At 48.9% G+C, this 24949-nt stretch overlaps 2 protein-coding genes across 3 annotated transcripts; one reads left to right on the top strand and one right to left on the bottom strand.

The window, feature by feature from the left end:
• Positions 1-4858: 4858 nt before the first annotated feature.
• LOC307050915 (DNA-directed RNA polymerases I, II, and III subunit RPABC4-like) lies at positions 4859-5181 on the bottom strand. The gene has a single exon (XM_079701181.1). It carries the CDS (start codon positions 5146-5148, stop codon positions 4975-4977), a length of 174 nt encoding a protein of 57 aa, XP_079557307.1. The 5' UTR covers positions 5149-5181; the 3' UTR covers positions 4859-4974.
• A 5174-nt stretch (positions 5182-10355) lies between these two features.
• On the top strand, positions 10356-24747 carry ABCD4 (ATP binding cassette subfamily D member 4; the record flags this gene model as incomplete). Of its 2 annotated transcripts, XM_079700039.1 has the most annotated exons (19): positions 10356-10393; positions 12767-12885; positions 13044-13171; positions 14343-14482; positions 15598-15714; positions 16069-16194; positions 16856-16906; positions 18457-18551; positions 18785-18906; positions 19015-19106; positions 19319-19408; positions 21180-21388; positions 21526-21617; positions 22072-22108; positions 22494-22543; positions 22985-23037; positions 23359-23435; positions 24400-24515; positions 24679-24747. In XM_079700039.1, the coding sequence occupies 19 exons, from the start codon at positions 10356-10358 to the stop codon at positions 24745-24747; spliced, it is 1821 nt and encodes a 606-aa protein (XP_079556165.1). The 2 variants fall into 2 exon arrangements, with proteins under 2 accessions (XP_079556165.1, XP_079556166.1); XM_079700040.1 differs by lacking the exon at positions 16069-16194.
• Between the last annotated feature and the right edge of the window lie 202 nt (positions 24748-24949).

The raw sequence follows: 24949 nt of genomic DNA, 5'->3' as shown, positions 1-24949 counted from the left end.
CTCATTTATTGGGCACTTACCATGTGCCCTTTGCTGTGTTAAGTACTCTACTTGAAGACCTTATTTAATTCTCATGCCAATAAGGAAAGCTCAAATTTCTCCATTTTATAGATACAGAGACTGAAGCTTAAGGGGGTTTTATGCAGCTTGGCCAAGGTTACCAGCTGGAAGTTTGCCAGATTGAGCAAATATACATATAGGAGCCCAGTTAAATTTAAATTTCATATACATAATGAATATTTTTTAGTATCGCAAATATCAAATATTTCATGCAATATTTTATCTGGCAATCCCATCCAGATGGTAAGGGGTGAATGTGGACTGGAACCCAAGTTTCCTGATTCTCTGGGCTTCCAGTGGTAAGACCATGGAATTCTTTGAAAAGGGAAGAAACCTCCTGTGCTAACTCCTGGACTCCATCTCGACATACTGACTAGTATGGACGTGAGGCCTTCTTTACAAGCATCTTCACCCTTAAGCCCCCACTCCTCTGAACTGAGAGCGCTTTTGTATGTATCCAGCTTGTACATTTAGATGCCCATACTCAGCTGTCTTATGGCCTCCAATATTCTTTTTTTTTTTTTTTTTTTCCGGTACGCGGGCCTCTCACTGTTGTGGCCTCTCCCGTTGCGGAGCACAGGCTCCGGACGCGCAGGCTCAGTGGCCATGGCTCACGGGCCCAGCCGCTCCGCGGCATGAGGGATCCTCCTGGACCGGGGCACGAACCCGTGTCCCCTGCATCGGCAGGCGGACTCTCAACCACTGCGCCACCAGGGAAGCCCAGCTTCCAATATTCTTAATAAGTTTTTACACTCGTTCAATCATCCATCCATTCAACTCCTTGACAAATACTTATTGTTTGAGGGCTTGTCCTGCCAACTAAGAATAGAAAGATGAATTAGACAAATTAGACACAGCCCCTGTCCTTGAGGAGCTCCTGCTTCACTGCAGGAGACTGACAAGTAAACAGACACAATTAGGTGGGTGATGGTCTGGGTGGGCTGTGTTAGAGACTATGATAGATCGAGGTTTGCTCCAGAAGCAGAGGGGCTCACGGTGGGAGCAGTCAGACACAAAACCCAGGAGATCAGCTTCAGCTGAGTATTGAAGGGTCAATAGTTTTGTTTTCCTCTGAAGGGGAAAACAAATGATAATAAACTTTAGCCGGTGGTTACAATCTGCAATAAGAAATGAATTCAGATGAAGAAGAAAGTGAGAACTTGGGCTCCAGAGCCAGACATCCTGGTTACATCCAACTTCCCCCACTTACTAGCCATGGGACCGTGGCCATGTAACCAACCGATCCTCTCCATGCCTCAGTTTTAACTTCTGTGAAATGGGGAAAACACTATAGTCTATCTCATTGGTTTGATGTACAGGTTACATTAAATAATACATACAGGGAATTCCCTGGTGGTCCAGTGGTTAGGACTCTGCGCTTTCACTGCCGAGGGCCAGGTTTAATCCCTGGTGTGGGAACTAAGATCCCGTAAGCCACAGGCACGGCCAAAAAAAAAAAAAAAAATCCATATGAAGTGCCTAATGCAGCTCCTGAGATGTAGTAAGTAGGCAACAGAGATTAACATCAACTATTTTCCCCTCTCCACTAGATCTTCCCTTCAGCCTACAAATGTGTTGTAATATCTTTCTTTGACCCCATATCTTCCTCTAACTACTGGCATATTATGTGTTCCCCTCTTATGGCATAACTCTTTGAAATAATTGCCTATAACCGCTACTTCCATTTCATCACCTCTCTCTCCCAAACCCACTCCATGGAGCCTGCTCTTGTCAAGGTCACTGACAAGCTTCATGATGCAATCCCCCGTGGGCAATTCTTTTCTCACCTGCATCCCCTCAGCAGCATTCAATATAACTGAGCCAGCCATGCTTCTTAAAGTGCTTGCTTTCCTTGGCTTCCAGGACACCACACTCATGTGGTTCTCCTCCTACCTGCCTGTTGCTCCTTCCCCATCTCCTTTGCTGGCTCTCCCTCCTCCTCTCCAACTAGATATTGGATTCCCAAAGGGCTCAGTCCTCTGACCTCTTTGCCTCTCTACCTGCCTTTACTCCTTAGGTGATCTCTTACGAGCTATTGACTTAAAATCCCACCTTTCTTCTGATGACCCCGCATCTACAGCTCCCACTCAGACATCTTTCCTGAGCTCCAGACTCAAACAGCCGATTGCCTAAGTAACATCACCAATAGGCATCTCAGATTTAACCTGTTGATAAACACACTCTTTTTTTTTTTTTTTTTTTTTTGCGGTACAGGGGCCTCTCACTGTTGTGGCCTCTCCCGTTGCCGAGCACAGGCTCCGGACGTGCAGGCTCAGCGGCCATGGCTCACGGTCACGGGCCCAGCCGCTCCGCGGCATATGGGATCTTCCCGGACCGGGGCACGAACCCACGTCCCCTGCATTGGCAGGCGGACTCTCAACCACTGCGCCACCAGGGAAGCCCAATAAACACACTCTTGATTTACCACCTGTTCCCCACCCAGAATCTGTTCTTCCCCCAGAGCTCCCCATCTCAGTAAATGCTACCATCATTCACTGTGTTGCTCAGACCAAAAACCTTGGAATCCCTCGACTCCTCTTTCTCTCACTCCCCACATCCAAACGCAAATCCTGTTGGCTCTACATTCAAAATACATCCCTAATTCAACACTTGTCACTTTCCCTAAAGCAAGATTCCTCAGCTTCGGTACTTTGGACATTTTGGAACAGGTAATTCTTTGCTCTGGGGAGCTGTCCTGTGCATTATTGTAGGATGCTTACCAACATCCCTAGCCTTACCCAGTAGATGCCAGGAGCATATCCCTGGTGGTGACAACCAAAAATATCTCCAGATATTGCCAAAAGTCCCTGGCCTGGGTAGTGAGGGGTGGAGAGGGTGGGGCAAAATCACCCTGGCTGGGAAACACTTCTCTACAGTTTCTACTCTGTAATCTCAACAATTACTACCTCTTACCTGAAATACCAGAATTGCCTCTTAACTGGTTTCCCTACTTGCATTCCAGGTCCCTCAGAATCTACGTGGCTCCTTCCCTCATTTTACTCAGGGTTGCTGTTTAAACCCAACCAGAGAGACCTTCCTTGATCACTCTCTCCCAAGGGGCACTGCCACCCGGATCCCTCTCTCTCCCCGCAGCCTGTGTGACAGACACAGAGATGTGCAGCCCAGAGTTCCTTCCTTGAGGAAAGATTGTCACCCCAGCTGCTCGGAGTGTAGTAAGCAGACAGCCTTCAGCTGTCAGCCCCTTCAGGGATTGCCTCAGCCACAGAGCGGACTTGCCCAAGGTCATGACCTTCCCTAGGCAGCCCGCATCTAAGAACTGAGTGGGGCCAAGCAGAAGGGAGACAACTTAGATGGGCCATTTTAGCTCTGGAGCTCCCCATGGAGTCTGCTGAGGCTGTCATCCGAGCCACCTCTCAGCCTGATTTCCCCCTGTGCTCAATCCTGCTTCCTTCCCCACCCTTCCACACATGTGATCCTAGAACATTCTCTCTCGCCACTGAGGTGCTAAACATCTCAGGGTGTGCATCGCAAAGGATTTAACCTGGGACACCTGCTATAGTTTTCTTAACATTATGATTTACATTTCATATCATTTTTTTGGTTTATTATATGTATCTTCTTAAGGTCTTCTTTTGTTTTTAAAGATTTTTTGATGTGGACCATTTTTAAAGTCTTTATGGAATTTGTTACAATATTGCTTCTGGTTTTTTTTTATGTTTTGGTTTTTTGGCTGTGAGGCATGTGGGATCTGAGCTCCCCGACCAGGGATGGAACCCGTGGCCCCTGCACTGGAAGGTGAAGTCTTAACCACTGGACCACCAGGCAAGTCCTTGTATCTGCTTAAGGTCTTGAAGGCAGGGACTTTTTTTTGTGTGTGTGGTTTAGGAGGCTGTCCTAAAGAGATATTTATTGGGACTCTTGTACAAAAAGGACAAGCTCAAGAAGGAACATGGCAGAATTACAAAATTATGAAAGCCACAGTCCAGGAAAACCTGGACCAAGGAAGCACTCTTTAAAAATCTTGAGTATGGTAGTACTTTGTATAGCACATAATAAATTTACAGAACTTAATATTTGAGGATGGTAGTAGAAACAATGCTTTGTTTTCTTTTTTAAACGGCACAGTTGCGGTTAATACTTTGAATGTGCGAGACACACAAAACTATTAACAAAGTTGAAATATATCTAATCGAATCCTGGAACAGATGGAGTATCTGAGCATCCATATGCCTAAGATCAAGGCAAAAGCTTTAAACATTCATCCAATTTAGTGTAAACCAACTCCTATTTTTTCTATATCCTGAAAGCAGAGTTTTTTACCTTAATGAATGATTACACCTGGGAAACTGCACCTGCCTTAATAGTCTGCTTCATCCACTTTACTTGGGGTTGATTTTGCCTTAGATAAAGCAACCATTAAAGTTTCTTTTCCCTTGCCAAAGATTTAAAAAACAGTCAAGCATTATATACAAATACAGAAAGGCCTATGCCAAGTTAACAAATAAATTATAACTCAAAATGAGGTATGCACACTGACAGTAAGTGCATTGGTATACTCTATACAAAATGAGGCTGGAGAGTTTACAAACAATTGGTGATGTAAAACAGTGGTTTCCTAGGAACTTACTTAATCAGACCTTTAAAGGGCCCTAGCAAACCTCATTTTTAACAAGGGCCCCAGATGATTCTAGGTTTTGATTAAAGTGTAGTTTGGGGAAGCACTTTTAACCTTCATTGTGTGTCAGATTACATATACGATAAAATTAAATTACAAACCATGTAACTGAACAAAAATATCTTTATATAAGCTCTTGATACCTAAATACAATATGGTTTGTAAAACGAAATCATTTGTATATAGTTGTATTCATAAAGTACACTAATAAAAAGCTATACGACAACATTAATAGCAAATCCAAATCCAAATGAAGACATTCCTCTGAATTTCATCTTTCATCGAGCATCAAAAACCACCAATCTTTTAGTCCTTTTCTTGTACATTATTCTGTATCCACATTCTCTGCAACGGATTGGATCCCTTGATTTTATTTCATTTTCTGTGTGACATTCTCCACAGATATATATCATTGGCTGCTTTGGGGGTTGAACGTCCTTCTGGGTGTCCATGGTTGTCCCCACGTAACACGGAGAAACTTCTCTTCTTTTCCGAACAGATTCCGCCTCACCGCTGTACAGCAGCCAACTTCCGGCGCTGGCTCGACTTTTTGTTTTGAAACTGCTGTATCACTAGCACCTAGAACAATGCCTGGCACATAGAGAGTAGGTGCTCAGTAAACATTTATTGAAAGTTGAATGAATTATTTTCGTCAGCCTCAGCTCCTCACTCCTCTAAGATTACTCTACAATCAAGGAGTTGTCTTTGGGTGAAATCAAATCAACCCTTGGGTGATTTTTAATATGAAAACTTAAACTTTTTAACAGACGTACAGCTCAGGGGGCACATCTTTCCAAAATGATCTACATCTGGAGTGGAACAGGCCCAGATGATTTCAGATCTAGAAGACCTGACAGCAGGGCTCTGCTTGGCTAACAACTCGATCCCTCCTGCTCTGTCCTTCTTTTGTCAGAAAATAAATTTAACAGGCTGGTCTTGTGGGGAAGCTGCCATGAGCCTTTGAACCAGCTACACTGCAGGTGTTTTGACCTGGTCAGCCCATAGGATAAGTTTCAGATTCAGTGGCTATTCTTGAGTATTTTTACACACTGTTTCATCTTTTTCAAGAGCATTCACATTGCTCAATAATTTCCCACGATGGCCATGAGTTGGGGGTCCACTTTACCATCCTATTTTTTTTTTTTTTTTTTTCTGTGGTACGCGAGCCTCTCACTGCTGTGGCCTCTCCCGTTGCGGAGCACAGGCGCCGGACGCGCAGGCTCAGTGGCCATGGCTCACGGGCCCAGCCACTCCGCGGCATGTGGGATCTTCCCGGACTGGGGAACGAACCCATGTCCCCTGCATCGGCAGGCGGACTCCCAACCACTGCGCCACCAGGGACGCCCTATCATCCTAATTTTATATGCAGGCAAACTGGAGTCAGAGGAGTAGCTTCACTCATTCCAGAACTGTTTAGTGAACACCTACGTGCCAGGCACTGGGCTGAGTATTACAGGACATGAAGATGACTGGCAGGCTAGCAGGAGAGATGAGAAGGAAGAACTCTTGTCTATTACTGAGGTGTGAACCAGGAGCTGGGAGGGTCAGAAGATGAAGTAATTTTTTCTTATTAAGAGACAACCTCTGGGAAGGTTTTACTGTGCAGGTCACATTTAAAAAAACAAAATAACCCATTTAAACACACAGGCTCTTTCGTTCAAACTGTCTTTTGCTCTCTCCATTCCTTGCATTCCTAATTCCTACAGATTCTAATCATTTTAAATAGGTATATGCTTATGCACACACAAATATGCTTTTTTTCAAATAAAATATGGAGTATGCCATCTTTTAAAATTAATCATATTTTGGCTATATCCAAGGATATTCATTTCAACATTCTATGTAATAGCAAGCAACTATAAATCACTAAAATGCCCAGCAATAGGGAACTGGATAGTTTCTCTAGGGACTTCCCTGGTGGTCCAGTGGTTAAGACTCTTCACTTCCACTGCAGGGGCCACCAGTTTGGTCCCTGGCTGGGGAGCTAAGATGCCTCATGCTGTGCGGCCAAGAAATTTAAAAAAAAAAAAAAAAAAGCTTCTCTATACAGTGGAGTACTATGTAGTGGGGAGAAATGAGGTGGGTCTGTGTGATATGGAAGTATCTTCAAGATATACTATAAAATCTAAAAAGCAAGCTTCAAGGCAGAGTGTTTAAAAGGAATGGGTAAGGCTGTGTGTTTGTGTGTGTATGTGAAAAATAATCACACATATAAGTTTGCATTTACATGAAACATTTTTGTAAAGATTCCTAAGAAACTGTGAACAGTAGTTGTCTCTGGAGCAGGAGACACACTTATTTTTCACTATATGCCTAATGATCCTGTGCGAATTTTTTTATCATGTGTTTCAAAATTTTTCCATTAAACTAGTTAATTAAAAATGAGTGAGACAATACAACATAGGCATTTCTCTCATGCTACTATATAGTACACCATTTTGCCCTGATCATTGCCAGGTGCTGTTTAGATACTTCCCACAGCTCCCTGATAAGAAAACTGAGGCAACTTGCCCAAGGTCACACAGATATTAAGTGGTAGAGCAGGGATTTGAACCCATGCAATCTGGCTCTGAAGCCCATACTCTGAACCACTATGGCCATGCAGCCTCTCTCATTCTTGTTAAGGGATGCAAAGTGTATTCCATAAAGTGATTGTGTCATATTATTTTACCCTTTCCTCCTTTGATAGAAATTCTGGTTGTTTCTAGGGTTTTGCTATTACCTACCTACCACACTGCAGAAACACCCTCGTGATTAACCTTTGCGCTCTTGTGTAAATATATTTATAAGAGAAGACCTGGAAGTGAAACTATGGCATCATCTAAAGCTTGATAGTTATTATCAAATTACTTTCCTTTTTTTTTTTCTTTAACCAAAAAAAAGAACTCTTTGTCTTTGTATGACAGAGGAAGTAGCCCCAAGTCTGGTAGCTGGAAAAGGGGAATTTCAGTCCTAGTGTTAAACAGTATGAGCAGAGACAATGGCCTGTGTGTTTTGTGAGGTTAATTGTCTTGTTCATCTTTGTTCAACAAATATTTATTGTGCCCTTACTAAGTGCTCCTGGACAATGGTGAATACAGTGGACATGGTCCCTGCCCTCATGCAGCTGATAGTCTGTGGAGAGAGAGGCATTCATAAAGTAAGCACACAAAATGAAAATATAATAACAAGCTTCGAGAAGTGCCATGAGGAGAAAATATGGGGTGCTATGGGAAGGAATAATAGAGTCCTTCTTTAGAGAAAGTGGTCAGGAGAGGGCTTTCTGGGGAAGGGACATTACACTGGAGATGAAGGAAGAGTAGAGATGAACAGAAGAGTGGAGGGCACTAGGTTGTTTCCCAGTGCCTAAAAAGGTTGTGGTTGGTGGAGCGAGGGCACTAGAGCCTTTGGGACCACTGAAGAGTTTTAAGCGAGGTATTGATCTGATTTTTGCAGTATCCCTGGCTGTTGTGTAGGAACTGCATTAGAACAGTAGCAAGAATTCAAGTGGGGAAACCAATTAGGAGGTTTTTGCAAGACAGGAGAGAGATGACAGTGGTTAATCTAAGGTGATGGAGGAGGAACCTATAGATTAAAAGGGTCTCAAAAGACATATTGATTGACTGCAATGTGTGGACCTTATTTAGATCCTGATTTTTTTTAAGTAAAAAAAAAAGGGAAATATCTGAGTTACAATTGGAAATTTTAACAGGATATTTGATATTAAGAAATTTTTAAAAGATTTTTTTGATGTGGACCATTTTTAAAGTCTTTATTGAATTTGTTACAATATTGTTTCTGTTTTATGTTTTGGTTTTTTGGCCGCGAGACATAGGGAATCTTAGCTCTCCAACCAGGGATCAAACCCGCACCCCCTGCACTGGAAGGCAAACTCTTAACCACTGGACCGCCAGGGAAGTCCCAAGAATTTTTTTTTTTAATTTTACGTGTTTCATTAGGTTTCCCACTACTCCGCTTCAGGATTAAAGTGTTGGAAATTATTCAAAAGATAATTTAGAAATATAAACTGAAATATTAATGAACAATATGATATATATAGCATTTTGTAAAGTTTAAAGTAATATACAGCATGAAGAGCCCTGGGACAAACCCCAAAGCAGAACACTATTGAGAGTGAAAGGCAACAAGAGCTACAAACCTGGATTTCCCTAGCAAGGTGAGGTTGCTCGCCTTGATACTCTTGTTGCCTTATTTAATTTTTCCGAAATTGTATCCTGATGTGTTTATTTGTTTGATTTTCAAAGTAACAAAGACATACTTAGGAAATCACACTTGGGAATAGTTAATCACTCAGTTATCTTCTCTCTCCTTTTCCCCATCCTGAGTTGGATGGCCCTCTCTATGGCTCTGCGACAGTGGTTTTCAGTGCTGGGGGCTGGGACAAGGCTAGGATTTTGCTCCTCCCCACCCCCACCCACCAAGGGACATTTGGCAATGTCTGGAGACATTTTTGGTTGGCACAACTGGATCTGGGGTCGTGCTGCTGGAATCTAGTGGGTAGATGTCAGGGATACGGCTCAACCTCCTACCATACACAGGACAGACTCTCCACTCGCCAAAGAAAGAATGATCAGGCCCAAAAAGTCAATAGTGCCAAGGTTGAGAAACCCTGCTGTAGAGCAGTTTGTCGTAGTGCTTCATAAAGACAACCAAAACTGTCAACTGGTTGGCCTTCCCAGCTAGACTGGCAACTCCAAGAAGACAGGTGATACATGTATCTTGTTGAGTGTTTGGAATATAGTTGACACTTAATAAGGATTGAAAGAAGGTGGAAAGGTACATCCAGGTTCAAATTTAGGGCCCTGTGAGATCATGCTGCTTGTGATCAGCCACTTGATAAGCATTTCATTCATTCAACATTTAACATGTTTACTAAGCACTTACTATGTACTAGCAGCGTTTGATGTTGGGAATACAACAATGAGCAAGACAGAGTCCCTGCTCAATGAAATTTATTCCTATAAAGGAAGACAAACAATAAGCAACGAAACAAGATGATTTCAGACAGTGATAAATATTATGAAGAAAATAAAAGTATAATGCAACAGTGAATGATGGGGCAAGGACAGCATAGTCTAGGTAGGGTGAGCAGCTGACATTTGAACTAATGATGAGAATGTGCCAGCCACTAAAAGCTCTAGGCTAGGGAGAAGACTGATCCAGGCAAAGACCCTGAGGCCAAAATAGAGGGGCCTGTTCAATGAAGACCAAGGGGAAAGGGCCGGATCACTTGTGTCATGGAAACGTTTGGATTTTATTCTAACTGAAATTGGAAGCCTGACATGTTGTTAAAAGATCACTCTGGCTTCTTTGGGAGAATGTATGAAACATCTATATTCAGAGCTTAAAATACTTGTAAAATACTTCAGTCACATTCTCGGCTACTTCTTGCCAAAGGGGAAACTTCCCATATCCAGGAGGGGGCGCTCTAGGCGCCGGGTCAACAGACTCAGCACTGTGGTTCTTTTCGAGAAGTCGGTCGCTTCCGGGAGCGGCTGCGTCTCCCTGCGCCTTCCTCTCTATCCGCCCGTCTCTGTGGTAGCCGGGTGCCGGGGCCCCTCCCGGGCCCCTCCCCTCTTCCGCGGCAGCGAGTTCTTCAGACTTTACTCTGAGCGGACCCGGGGGCTACCGGGCTCCCGCGTCGGTCGGATCCCGGGTCATGGCGGTTCGGGGGCCCGCGCCCCGGGCTGGCACCCGGTGAGTACGGCGGCTGGGGAGGAGGACCGGGCCTCGGGACGTCCTACTTCGGGGCTGTGTGGGGAAGGAGCACCTTCCGCCCTCATAACATACTGTGATTTTTTTTAAAACTTTTTACTCAACATGGTGTTTTTGAGATCATCCATGGTATAATAATCTAGTTTGCACTTCTGAGTGCTGCATGGTGCTACCTAAGTGCATTAGACCCCAGTTTACGTATACATTACCCTAGTGACGGACACTTAGATTGCTTCCAGCTTTTAAGCACCACTTGCCTCCTTTGTGGATATGGGTGATCTTCTTTGGAGTATCCATCCCAGGGTAGGATGCTAGGTCACTTAATTCTGCTAAATTTGTTCTCTGGAATGGTCACACCCAACTTCTCAACAGCATTGCGTAAAGGTTCCTGCTGCTTCTTAACGACCGACACCCCACCCCGCCGCCCAGTGTTTGGTATTGTTTGGTTTTCTGTTTATCGACCTGATTAGTGTAAGGTGGTGTCCCATTGTGTTAATTTTCCTCTGTTAAGCATTTGGGTTTCCCCTTATTTATATCCTTTTCCCACTTTCTATGGATTTCCTGTCTTCCTGATGCAGTCATTACTTATATGGACTAGATTTTATTACCTTGTTTATTTTCCACTCTGCAAGTAACTTCTCCAAGTCTTTTAATCTGTGGCACTATGTTGAACAAAAATACTTAATTCTAAGTTAAATCTGTTAGTTTTCCTGCTTTATAGTTTGTGGTTTGGGGGTCTTATTTGAGAAATACCTTCCATTATATTTTCATTAAGATATTTCTATATTCTATTAACTAAGTAATGTTACTTTTCACATTTAGATTTTTAATCCATTTGGAGTTTTTAAAGTTTATTTTTATACATAGTTTGAGGTAATGACCTAAATTTTTCTCTACCTTCTTCAATTAATGACAGATTAATTAATAATTAAAAATTAGAGAAGCTGTACAGCATAGTTAAGAGCACAGAGCCAGGCTGCCTGTGTTCAAATCCTAAGGCTGCCACTTACCAGGTGGGTGACAAGGCAAGTTACTTAACCTTTTTACCCTCAGTTCTTCATCTTTAGGGTTGTGATTATTAAATGAATTAATACACATAAAATGTGTAGAACAGTACTGGGCACGTAGTATGGGCTTGGCATATAATGTGTGTTTAATATGCCCTTTCTTGTGATATAATCTCTATATGTGCCCACGTAAACATAGGTGAATTTTTTCTTTTTGGTCTTTCCGTTCCATGGTCTTTTTGTTCCTGTATCCATACCACACTTTGTTATTACTCCAACCCTGTAATGTGATATGTCTTAATAACCTGATGCTTTAGGTGGGTTTCTTCCTCCTCCTTTCCTGTTCCTCACAGTTGTCCTGACTAATTCATGGACCTTTATATTTCCATATACAGTTCCTTAAAGAACTCCTGGTTTTGACTGGTATTGCATTGCAGTTACAGACTTCTATTAGAAATGAAGTCTTTCTATTTAAGTCTTCTTTCACATCCTATAATAGAGCTTTCGGTTTTTCCTCCAAAATGTCTTATACATTCTTTTTTAAAGTTAATTCCTGGATATTTTATGGTTTTTCTGTACTTCTGTAAATGACATCTTATTTTCTTTATATTTGCTAGTTGGTTATTGTTGGTTATTGATACTCATGTGTTAACCCTGTATCTAGCAACATTGCTGGACTCCTTTTATTTCTAACGTTTTGTCTATTTAAAAAAAAATATTTATTTTGGCTGTGCTGGGTCTTAGTTGAGGCATGCAGGATCTTCATTGCTGTGTGCGGGATCCTTATTGCAGCGTGCGGGATCTTTAGTTGCGGCATGCCTGTGGGATCTAGTTCCCCGACCAGGGATCGAACCCAGGCCCCCAGCATTGGAAGTGTGGAGTCTTAGCCACTGGACCACCAGGGAAGTCCCACTAACATTTTGTCTATTGCTTTGCTGTGTTTCCTATGTAAATGATCACATCCTCTGAAAATAATGACAATTTAATCTTTTCTTTCATTCCTTTTACCTCATTTCTTTTTTTTTCTTTATTGCTTTAGCCAGGAGCTTAAAATCCTTGATGTAGTGGGTTTCCTTGTCTTGTTTGTGACCAAAAAAGAGGATGTGGCTAAAGTTTCTTTATTAATTTAGCTATAGGTTTTTGGTAAATAAGCTTTCATACCATTTATCAACTTAAATTCCTTTTTATCCCCTGGTCTGTTTCCCTCCTACCATCTTCAGCATTCGTAAACCATTCTTTCTGCATGGCCTGCGCCCTGCCCACCAACAGCTGTAGATAAGCTTGGTAACTGCTCTCTAAGGCTCCGTTGTCCTTTTAGGACTTTGCTTCTCCTGCTTCTCTTCTTCAGGCCCAGGTTAGATCTGCAATTTTTCCAGCGGTTCCTGCAGATACAGAAGGTTTTGTTTCCCTCTTGGTCATCACAGAATGCCTTGATGTTCCTGACCCTTTTGTGTGTGGCCCTACTGGGTGAGTGAATGAGCCCAGGCTGGTGGGGGGAGGGCAGCCCTGGTTTGAGGTCCTTTTCCTTCTGTGGGGTGTTGATGAGGCAAGGACTCAAGAAGAAGCCTCCCTCTGTCTTTTCTCACCCCTCATCACTGATTCCTGACTCCTCTCCTTCCCCCCAGAACAACTGGTGATCTACCGGGTTGGCTTGATTCCCAGTCAGTACTTTGGGGTCCTAGGAAGCAAAGATTTAAATGGGTTTAAGACCCTGACGTTCCTGGCTGTTGTGCTCATCGTCCTCAACTCCGTGGTAAGGTCTTCTCCCTGTGTCTCTCTTCCTCTCCAGTCTAGTGTGATGCCTCTCCAGTGCCCAGTGGGACTTAGCCACCAGGAAGCAGGAACCAAGCTGTGGATGTGTGTTCCCTCCCTCTTCTGGGAACTCTAGGCAGGGCATTGATCTTGCTGTTGGCCCACATGGGACCAATTCCCAGAGTGTTTCAAGCTCCTGGGGCTTGGCCACAGGATTCTGGTTTAATCCAGCATTTGGTGGAAATGATCCTTGTCCCTTCCATTCCCAGAACTCTTGCTTCAGGGAGCTCAGAGCACTTGAAAACTGGGCTCAGCAGCCAGAGCTGCTGCTGTCCTCTGGTGGGGGCTGAGGCTGTCCCTGAGCCTGGCACTTGTCATATCTCCCAGCCTTTGCACCTGCTGATTTCTTGCAAAATGGCCTCCTTCCCCCACCCCTTGTTCACTGCTTAACACCTGCTCACTTTTCACGATTCCTCCGCTGTCATCTCCTTCACGTCCTCAACTTGTCCTTCGTGTTTCCTCCACCAAACTCTGCCCCTTCGACTGCTGATCCTTTGAGTTCAGCTCTGCTCTAACAATCCTTACACCCTTGTGATTGTCTGTGTCCTCACTAGACTGTGAGCTCATTGTTACTTCCCTCGCGCTTAGCGTACAGGGGCTCCATAAACGGAATGATGAGAGTCAGGGCTCTTTTAGGACTCAAGCCTAATGCTCTCTGTCAGGCTGCACTACCTGTTTTCTTGGGGAAGCCACTTCTCATCACACTTTGGCACTTTTGATGGGTCTTTGGTCAATAAGCACCTATGTATTCAGACCCTGTTCCAAGTTTTGGGGGACAGAAAGGTAAGAACATAAGTGGAATAGAAGATACTGTTCCCAATCTCCAGAAGCTCATGTGCTCTGGAGATGTAAGACAATACGCTGTAGAGGAGGCTAGAAGGCCTTGCCTTTGGTAAGCCCTTCAATATTTGGTGCAGTCAATAAACACATGAGTGAATGAGGAAGGGATGAACCCCATGACATGACACTCTTAACAGGCTCAAGTGCTGAGTGGACAGCCGAATGGGCTGGGACTGGTCAGCAGAGGCTTTCCGCCAGCCTGAGCTTGGAGCCGAGACTTGGTAGAAAGAGACTTGCATCTCTCCCTTCCCCTTGTCTCCCCCGCTGCACAGCTGAAGAGCTTTGACCAGTTCACCTGCAACCTGCTGTATGTGAGCTGGAGGAAGGACCTCACCGAGCACCTCCACCGCCTCTACTTCCGGGGCCGCGTGTACTACACCCTCAACGTGCTGCGGGATGACATCGATAACCCGTAGGCGCCCCCTCTCAGTCCTTGCTACCCTCTGCGTGGTTCGTCCACCTGGGCTGACACAGCCCTGGATACCCCCTGCGGCAGACCCCGTGAGGTCATCCACCGTTATCTGCAAATGTTGCTGCCCAGAGCCCAGGGGGAAGGGTGCCCTGCAGAGGACCCCGGAGAGGCTGCAGGGCTGAGGACAGGGAGCTAAAAGGAAGAGGCCAAGAGCAGCTCCCTTTTGTCCACTTCATATCCTGGGCTTCCAGATAAGGCACCCTCTGAAGACAGTGTCCTTGGTAGAAAAAGCTAGAAGAGCAGCGCTCCAGTTTTCAGCAGTAAAAAACTAATGCTGTCTAGGACTCAGTCTGGGATTCCAGTCACCATTCTATCACCTCTCTTAGGTTCACTAAGCCCCAGGTTCCCTTACACGTGAGGCAACTGAAGCCCAGAGAATGCAAGTGACTTGCTGAAGCTCACGTCTCACTGGGAATAGGAGTCGGTGTGGCCTTGGTGATGGGCTGGGACACGTGGGTCTCTCTTCACCCTCATTCCTTCCCTGCTCCACACCATCCCAAGCACTTTGTTGCCTGAGGTAACCTCTCCTCAGCTCACGTGGAGCTTTGCAGCAAAGACTCTTGGGAAGCCACTGCTGCTCCTTAACCTCCTCTTCTAGGCCTCTTCTCTATGGCTCAACCTGTACACAACTTCCACAGCCAGATAGCTAACATGGGGGCAGGCTCAGGCTCGAGAGAGAGAGGTTGGGAGGAGTGAGGTAAGTGAGGTAGCTTTCCTGATCATCCGGAAACGCGGATCCTCTACCCTCGGGTTTTTCTTTGGCTCTGCTCAGAGCTGGCTCAGGACCCTCGTGTGCTGGACCTTTCAGTTGCCATTTTTTCCGAGGGGTAGACGGAGGCACCATAGGAAGCAACTCTTCAGAGCCCTGTTCGAAAGTCCTAAGGGTCTCGTTGCCTCTAGGAAACCAGCCCTTGTCTGGGTCCACCTTCCCACGGGGTCTTTGCTGACAGCACTGAAAGGCAAGGTCAGAATAAGAAGTAACCTGGAACTGCCTTAGCTCTCTCAACCCTAAGCCCAGCTCCCTGGGCCTAGTCACTCTGTGTCGTTGGCTCCAGGGACCAGCGCATCAGCCAGGACGTGGAGCGGTTCTGCCGGCAGCTCAGCAGCATGGCCAGCAAGCTGATCATCTCCCCCTTCACCCTCGTCTACTACACCTATCAGTGCTTCCAGAGGTGAAGGCTCTCCTCCTGCCGGAGCCCTTCCTCCTCCCCTGCCTGGTGATTCCCCAGAGTCCCTCCCTCACATTGGGCGGGGAGTCAGCTCTCCCTGGTCGGGGTCCACGAGAGGCTGGTCTTCCCTCCCTCCCACCTGCACCCCAGGAAGTCTTCCTGTCTTGCATGCTTGGGCCCCTGCCCTCCCTGTGGCCCTGTGGTGTGTCAATGTCAAGGTACCAGATGCCCCCGCACAGGAGCAGAAGCCACACAGGGCTCTGAGATGGGACAGGGGCTGCCCAACGGGGCAGGAGTCAGAGCAGAGGCCTGTGGGGATATGTCACTCCCCACACCCTCCCTCTCTCTGCCTTTCAGCACCGGCTGGCTCGGGCCTGTGAGCATCTTTGGGTATTTCATTCTGGGAACCGTGGTGAACAAAATGTTGATGGGTCCCATTGTGGCAAAGCTGGTGCAGCAGGAGAAGCTGGAGGGGGATTTCAGGTGTGTCTCCCTTGCTTGAGGTTTCTGGGCCAGGCGTAATGGTTAAGGAATGGGATCTGGAGAAAGGCTGCCTCAGTTTAAATCCCAGTTAGGCCAGTCACTAGCCATATGGTCTTGGGCGGGGTCTTTAACCTCTCTAAACTTCAGTTTTCCCATCTCTAAAATGGGGATGGTACTGACAGAATTGTAAGGAGGTTTAATGAGATCATACGTGAGAAGCACTGAGAACGGTGACTGGTTGGCCATCATCATCATCATCATCATCATCATCATCATCATCATCATCATCATCCCTGGGCCTTCTCACATGCTTCTATTCCAACCACCCTTATTCTGGTCAGCCGATGGGTCCAGTCCCTACTGTGCTTCTTGGCCTCCTCCTTCAGACCCGGCCCTGGGAAGAAGAGGAGCCATGGCAGGCCTGCACCTGTCCTCTTTGGAGAGGCAAGTGGCTGCCGTGGCTGCATGTCTCCTGCCATCCCTCCCAGGCCTGGAATTTCCCACCCTTTGACAGTCCAGGGAAGGCTCGGGCTGAGGCAGCCACAGTCTTGGAGTGGAGCCAGGCTCCTCTTTGCCTGGAGGTTTTCTTGATCCAGGACTCTGAAAGGACACAGGCCAGTCTTGCCCACTGTCAGCACACATTTGCCTTTGGTCTTCCCAGGTTCAAGCACATGCAGATCCGGGTGAATGCTGAGCCTGCTGCTTTTTTCAGGTGAGTCTAGTGGGGATAGTTCCCCTTCTGCCTTGTCAGAGCTGATAGTGGAGATGGTGGAGAAGGAAACAACCCTCCCACCATCACCAAGGCCAGGGGCCAGGCATCCTCACACTTGGCTATGACCCTCTCCCCTTATCTCTCACTGTCCTCGTCTGCCTCATCCTTAGGTCCATGGATTTGCTTCTGAAACTAGTTCTTTTTGTGGCCTAGCATGGGGCCTAAACTAGTTCTAAGAATGAAATGAGTGAATGCTTCGTCATCTTACTGATGCCTGTAAGGCATTGCCTCTGCCTCTGCTTTTCTGTCTGTAAAATGGCTTTCTGCCAGTGCCTGACGTCCAAGGCTGATCCTTTGTCTCTGTAGCATGGGAGGGAATGGAGCCTCTCAGGTCAGAAGACCTGCTCGCCACAAGACACTGTCCTAGTGGAGCAAAGTGGTCTCCTGACAGCAGCATTGTGAAATCCCATTCCTTCCCCCGGGGCCAGAGTAGGTCCCTGCACTCTGCCTCCTATGAGGACTCTGGATTCAGTATTTGGATTGACAGTAAGTGCCCAGAGGTTTGTGTTTAAGGAGTAGAAGTTACTCCTTGGATCACCTGAATCTAATAGCCCTGGGACTTTGCTCTTCTGTCCGTCTCTGCTGCAGTTTGTAGCTGCCACCACTTGGGGGCACCAAGGATACCAGTGATCTATGAGTGGGGCTGGTCGCGGGGACCAGGTAGGGCTGGGCCTGCGCTAGGTTTTTTTTGGATTCTGCAGCCACTGCTCATGAAGCTTTGGGCCCTGGGGAAAGCAGGTTGATTCTTGGAGCTCCGAGTGTGTTTTCCTGCAGCCTCTCTGTCCTTCCTGCAAAATCTGAAACGTTTCCTCTGTCCTCCCCCACCCTTTCTGCCTGGAGAATTTCTGCCCATCTTTGAAGCTCCAAGTCACCTCCTCCTGGGCGCCTTTCCAGACTCCCTTAGGGGTCACGCCTATTTGCTTCCTTAGCCCTGAAGACACACGGCTTACGTAACACTGTCCATGTTCCAGGTGAAGAATGCAGCGCACCTGCCTGCCCCCCTGAACTGGGAGCTCCTCGAGGACAGGGGCTCTTTTGTCCAAAACTGTTTCGCTGGCTCACTAGCACCAAGCCTGCCACCTAGTGACTGCTGCGTGTATATTTGTTTAATAATAGCCGCTCTTTTTATTGGGAGCCCCTCATGTGCTTGGCGCTTTACATTCAGAAATTCTCACTCTAGCCTATTACGTAGGTATTATAAGCTCCGTTTTATAGATGAGCAAACTGAGACTCACAGGCTTAATAACCTGTCAGTGTCACCCGGCTAGTGACTGGCCAGAGCCAGGATTTGAATCCGGTCTGCCCAGTCTAGAGTTCATGGTCTTTCCGCAGACAATACCGTGTTGAATGAATGAAGCAATGGCTGGCTGCTAGTGGCCGAAAGGGTCTGAGGGGAAGATCACTTGGGTGGGCTTGGTCCCTAAAGGGGAGTGTGAGGAGGGGGGCTCAGGCTCTCCAGGCCCCGTGGACATCCCGGCCTTTCTCATCAGAGCTGGGCACGTGGAGCACATGAGGACAGACCGCAGGCTGCAGAGACTCCTTCAGACCCAGAGGGAGCTGATGTCCAAGGAGCTCTGGCTGTACAGTAGGTGCAGGGAGCCCCGGGAGGCAGGAACCACCGTGGTCGGGGCGGAGAGTCTGCTTCCCTCCCCACAACTCCTTCCTCCCTCTCTGCACTGATCAGTTTGCCTTTGCCATGAGTGACCTCAGGAGAGTGAGGATCCCCAGAACAGCTTGACCCTGCTTGGCTTCCCATTCCCCTTGGAGCTCAGGATTGCTTCCCAGGTCTCTCACCCTAGGTCTTTCTGTCTTCCGCAGTCGGCGTCAACATGTTTGACTATCTGGGCAGCATCCTGAGTTACGTCGTGATCTCGATCCCCATTTTCAGCGGCGTCTACGGAGACCTGAGCCCCACAGAGCTCAGCACCCTGGTCAGCAAGGTGAGAATCCCTTCTGGGGACCCCCTCATGCCATCCCCCCTGCCCTTTGGCCCAGCACCCAGGGCCTTGGAGTCAAGGCCCGCGCTCACTGCCCTCTGTCCTGTCCAGAACGCCTTTGTGTGCATGTACCTCATCAGCTGCTTCACCCGGCTCATTGACCTCTCCACCACACTCTCCGATGTGGCAGGCTACACACACAGGTGAGGCTGCGTCCGGCCCCTCTAGGCACGCCCACAGGTGAGGCTGCGTCTGGCCCCTCTAGGTCCTAAGCAAAGCGTGTACCTCAGGGAGAAGTAGCAGAATGAAAAAGGGAGCAGAAAAGCTCACCATATACTAGTGGGCATGAGAGGGAAAGGAGTAACGCCTTCACCTGGGCGCCCAGACCCTCCTCAGGTTTTCACTTCTCGCCCAGGATCGGGGAACTTCAGGAGACCCTGCTGGACATGACCCTGAAGTCACGGGATGGGGAGATCCTGGACGAGAGCGAGTGGGACTTGGCCAGGTGAGCACTGGGCTGGCAGTGCAGCTCGGTGGTGGAGAATGCAGGCGCTGGAAGCACCCTGGAGCCCAGCCCGTTCCCAGCCGGGCAGCAGAGTTAGGCGGAGCAAATGAGGAAAGCTCTGTCTTACGCCAGGCACGTTGTAAATGTTCACCATCAGTGTTGCTGTTCTGGCATCTGTGTTTATTTACACCATCCCCCAGCTGATGGAAACAAAGTACAGTCTGCCTGGGCCTGAGTTAACAAAACAAAAATCTGAATTGGATCCCTCGTCTTCCTTTATTCCCGCCTCCTCGCTGAGCCCTGCCGCCAGTCCCCTTCCTTGGGGCATGTCTATTCTTTGTCCCCACTCAGGCCCAGAGGTGTCTTTATTCCTGTATCTTTGCAGGCTCCGTGATGTTTCTGACCTTTCTGTGCATCAAGGATTTGTTCATGTCCTCACTTTTCTTGAGCAAACTACTTAACTGTTCTGTGTCTCAGTTTCTTCATCTCTATAAAGAAGACATGGGGCTTCCCTGGTGGCGCAGTGGTTGAGAGTCCGCCTGCCGATGCAGGGGACGTGGGTTCGTGCCCCGGTCCGGGAAGATCCAACATGCCGCGGAGCGGCTGGGCCCGTGAGCCATGGCTGCTGAGCCTGCGCGTCCGGCGCCTGTGCTCCGCAACGGGAGAGGCCACAACAGTGAGAGGCCCACATACCGCCAAAAAAAAAAAAAAAAGACGTTAATGGAACCTTCATCTTAGGGTTGTTGTGGGGATTAGATATCATAGTTCATAGAAAGTGCTTGGACGGAGGCCACAGAGTAAGCTTTCAAAATGGAAACAGGCTGAATTTCAGGGTCTACACTCAACTGTCTTCTTAGGAGCTAATGCCTTAACTGTTGCCTCTGTTCAGAATTAAAGCTTCATGCAGCTCTGAGCCCAGAGGTGGGGGTGTGGGGCTGGTGGTGCAGGGACTGTAGGGAACTGGAGATGCTCTTCTGTGGGGGAGATGGGCATCGTGGAGAGCCAGAAACTCCAAAACTGTGTTAGTATTTCCGCTCTCATTCTTACCATCAGCCACACGGTGATGCCATGAAAATGCATGTAATGCCACCAACATTAGAATTGGACAGATGCGGCTCTGTGCCCCTGAGCAGGTTATTCAGCCACCTGACTCAGTTTCCTCATCTGCCCTGTGGGGATAATAGCTGTGGTTCATAGCTGATAAGACTGATTAAGATCAGTCATGGGCAGGACTTTGCCCAGCCTGCCGCAGAGCAGGTGCCCAGTCCATCTCTGTCAGTTTGCTAGGGCTGCCATGACAGAGTACCATAAACTGGGTAGCTTAAAGAACAAGTTTATTTTCTCATAGTTCTACAGGTTAGAAGTCCAAGATCAAGGTGTCAGCAGGGTTGATTTCTCCTGAGGCCTTGCTCCTTGGCTTGCAGATGGCCGCTTTCTCACAGTGTCCTTACATGGCCTTTTCTCTATGCTTGTGCACCCCTGGTGTCTCTCCCTCTTCTTAAAAGGACACCAGTCATAGTGGATTGGGGCCCTACCCTAAAGGCCTCATTTTAATGTAATCACCTCTTTAAAGACCCTGTCTCCAAATGCAGTTACCTTCTGAGGTACTAGGCGTTGGGACTTCAGCATATGATTTTTGAGGCCACAGTTCAGCCCATGGCAACCCTCCAGTCCAGAGGTGATGCCCCCAAGGAGAAAGAACTACCCCCCTGCCCCCAGCAATACTGACACCGCTTATCTTCCCAACATCTCTTCCCTTCTTGCACCCTAGGGCCCCAGGATGGCCAGCAACAGAGCGAACAGATACAGCTTTTCTCCTCGAGCGGGTCTGCATCTCCGCCCCCTCCTCTAACAAACCCTTAATCAAGGATCTGAGCCTGAAGGTCTCTGAGGGGCAGAGCTTGCTTATCACAGGCAACACGGGCACCGGCAAGACCTCCTTGCTCCGGGTTCTGGGTGGCCTCTGGGCGAGCACATGGGGTGAGAGCCGGCCTTCCCTGCTCTGAGCTAGCCTTGGCCTGTGGGGGGTATGTGTGTAAGAATCAAGCCTCTTGTTGGGAAAGCAGAGTGAGGGGCAATTACCTTTCTGGGAGATCTTAAAATGGTGCTTTCTGTAGGCACAGTGCAGATGCTGACGGACTTTGGACCCCACGGGGTGCTGTTCCTGCCACAAAAGCCATTCTTCACTGACGGGACCCTTCGGGAGCAGGTTAGCCGGGGCCCACTCCTCCCACCCCTTCCTGCCAACCTGGACCCTGGTGGTGGGACAGGTCTCAGCCCTGGAGAGCTGTGGGACAGCAGGTGGGGTATAAAATGAACCAAGCCCAGGAACTCCCTGGCTCTAAGGACTTTTTATTCACTTCTATGGATTAGGCCCATGTACTCAGAGCAACTTCTGGGGGCAGGTTAACCTGTGGAGGCCGTAAGCCAAATATCACATGTGTTTGTCGAACACCAGCTTGGATTCTGGGGGCCCTGCCCTGCTGTCTGCCAGCCCCGCCTCTCCCGCCGGACCCTCAGCCAGGACGCTCCTTGCTCTCCTCGGGTGGAGAGGAGCCTGGCCTCTGGCAGTTCCTGGGGCTGTTTCTGAGGGAGGATAGCTGTGTGCAGCCCCACCTTTCCTGGACCCTTGCCCTAGGCCCATGTGGTTTTGCTTTTATCAGGTGATATATCCCTTGAAGGAGATCTACCCGGACTCAGGTGAGCTGAGCCTCTTGAGGACACAACCTCCCATCCCACCGTCTCTTCTCTGCCTGACTGTGGCCTCACCTGTACCTTTTGGAAGAGGCCCCAGCCAGGCTGCTGGTTTCAGGTGGGGTCCCCTCCACCTCCTCCTTTGACTGTTTACTATTCGGGGGTCTGTACCCTGACCTCATCTTGTTCTGTCTCCCCCTCCGGAGGAGAGACACCACTGGAGGAAAGGAAGGGATTACTTCCTTCACTGGGTCCCTCCCGTGTTGATGAAGTGCTGTAACCTGTCGCTTCAGAGCCTTGGCCCACATTCTGGGGCCCCCGGCCATGATGTGCCCCATCTATTCTGGCTACCCAGAGGAGCTGACTTCTTGAAGGCTTCTGTGTTTTGCAGGTTCTGCTGATGATGAGAGGATCATGAGGTTCCTGGAGTTGGCAGGCCTGGTGAGTGAGGGCAGGGACCCTGAGGCCCCAGCCCACCTGGTGGCACTGACCACAGGTGCTAGCCCAGCGGAGCTGGCCCTACCGTCCCTGCCCCAGGACTGGAAGTCTGAGCCTGGGGCAGGGCAGTGGGTATATAAATCGGCAGTGGGAGCTGTTGGCCAGGTTCGGGCAACGAGCAGCGTCCACTCTCTAGCAAATTTTAAAACAATAATCTACATCAGCCTGCTTTTTCTGGTCACCACGTTCCAGCAAGTCTAAACAGTGTGGCTGACGGACTGCTTCTCTCTGCCTGGGGCAGACTGCTCCCCCAGCCCCACCTTGGCACGCGACCAGGGGTAGCTCTGTCTCGGGTGTGTGTGGTGGGCCTGAGGAGGTCCTCAGGACGGCAGGAAGCAGGGATGGGCCCTTTCATGGACATCTTTCCCTCTGGGTGTGTTACAGTCCAGCTTGGTGGCAAGGACAGAGGGTCTGGACCAGCAGGTCGATTGGAACTGGTAAGGAGGAGGTTGGGGTGCTCCAGAGCCAGCTCCCCCAAAGACAGTGGGTCCCAGAGGCCTGGGCAAGGGATCAAGTGACTTCTGACCCCAAATTCTAGGGGTTTGCTGGGCTGCTGGGGACCTGGTTCATGTCCGTGGTACAGAATTTTGGCCTCGCCTTGTGTAGGCAGCGGGGCTGTGGTGGAAAGGGGGCTGACATCCATCCGTCCTGGGGCAGCCTCTCTGCGCTGAGAGCCTCTTCCTGCCCAGACCATTCTGTGCAGAAGCCAAGCTATAGCCTCCTTCCTCCAGTGGGCCTCTCTCGTTCCCGTTTCTCAGGTATGATGTTCTGTCCCCAGGAGAGATGCAGAGGCTCTCCTTTGCCCGGCTCTTCTACCTGCAGCCGAAGTATGCAGGTGAGGTTCGCCCTGTAGGTACACGTGCTAGCCAGGTAACGTTTGCGCTCACAGGTATAGCAGCGTGTGTTCGTGTGCACCTGGAGAGGCATTGGTATGGGTAGGAGAGTACACCTGTGCCTGGCCAGGTATCTCTGTCCCTGCAGGAGAGGATGGCAGGGCTCTGCCCATGAGGCAGCAGTGCTTGGCATCCTCAGGTATATGTTAAGCTGCCAGTTCTTTTTTTTTTTTTTTTTTTTTTGACTTCTTTTATTTATTTATTTATTTATGGCTGTGTTGGCTCTTCGTTTCTGTGTGAGGGCTTTCTCTAGTTGCGGCAAGTGGGGGCCACTCCTCATCGCGGTGCGCGGGGCTCTCACTATCGCGGCCTCTCGTTGCAGAGCACAGGCTCCAGACGCGCAGGCTCAGTAATTGTGGCTCACAGGGCTAGTTGCTCCGCGGCATGTGGGATCTTCCCGGACCAGGGCTCGAACCCATTTCCCCTGCATTAGCAGGCAGATTCTCAACCACTGTGCCACCAGGGAAGCCCAAGCTGCCAGTTCTTAACCTTTGTGCCAGTGCAGCAGCTGGAGCCAGCCTTGAGGGGGCTTCTGACGTTACGGTCGTCAGGCCCTGCCATCAGCGAATGGGCATCCCTCTGCTGTGCCTGGCAGAGGTGTGAACTTTTCTAAGGACTGACATCCTTGGGGGAACTAGGATTCCCTGGATTGAGTGGTCCTAGGCAGTGGCTGGTGGATTAGGAATAGGGTAGGAAGCTGAGGGGTTTTGTCCTGCAGCTGGCAGAAGGCTTCCCAGATGGAGCCTAGCTCTCCGCTCCTCTGGCCCACGCTCTCCCTAAGGCAGGGTCCCTGTAACAGCTTTCAGCCTCCCACCAGGTCCCAGCGGAGGTGGGTGTGGGTTGGAGGAGCAGCAGAGGTGGGTCTGGGGCAGGACTTCATCTCTTCCCACTGGGTCCTGTCCTCAGTGCTTGATGAAGCCACCAGTGCCCTGACCGAGGAGGTGGAGAGCGAGCTCTACCGCATCGGCCAGCAGCTGGGCATGACGTTCGTCAGCGTGGGCCATCGGCGCAGCCTTGAGAAGGTACCCCTGCCCGCAGGATGGCCTGAGGAGGAGAAAGAATGCCAAGGCTGGGCCTGGCCGGGGCCAGAGCCCCCTCACAATGGAGAGTGGGGATGGCAGAGAGGGCAGGGGATCTATCACAGCCAGGGCAGCCTGATCTCCACGTGGTGGTGGTCTCTTGTAGTTTCACTCCTTGGTTCTGAAACTCTGTGGAGAAGGAAGGTGGGAGCTGACCAGAATCAAAGTGGAATGAAGCCAAGGCTGGCCACCGGCAGGAGAGCCGAGCCCAGGAGGTCGAGTCCCCAGGAGAGACCAGGAGGGCTGATGGTGCAAGGAAGGAGCTCCAGGTTTGCCTCACAGGTCCCGTGTGGGGAGCACCAGCAGCAGTGGACCCAGCCCACGTGTGGCCCTCCACAGGACCCTCATCCTGCCAGGGTGCCTCCTGCTGCCTCAGC

This window comes from Hyperoodon ampullatus, assembly GCF_949752795.1.
Source record: "Hyperoodon ampullatus genome assembly, chromosome: 3".
Classification (NCBI taxonomy): domain Eukaryota; kingdom Metazoa; phylum Chordata; class Mammalia; order Artiodactyla; family Ziphiidae; genus Hyperoodon; species Hyperoodon ampullatus.
The sequence above is the reverse complement of the archived record's forward strand: the minus strand, read 5'-3'. Positions and strand labels throughout refer to the sequence as shown.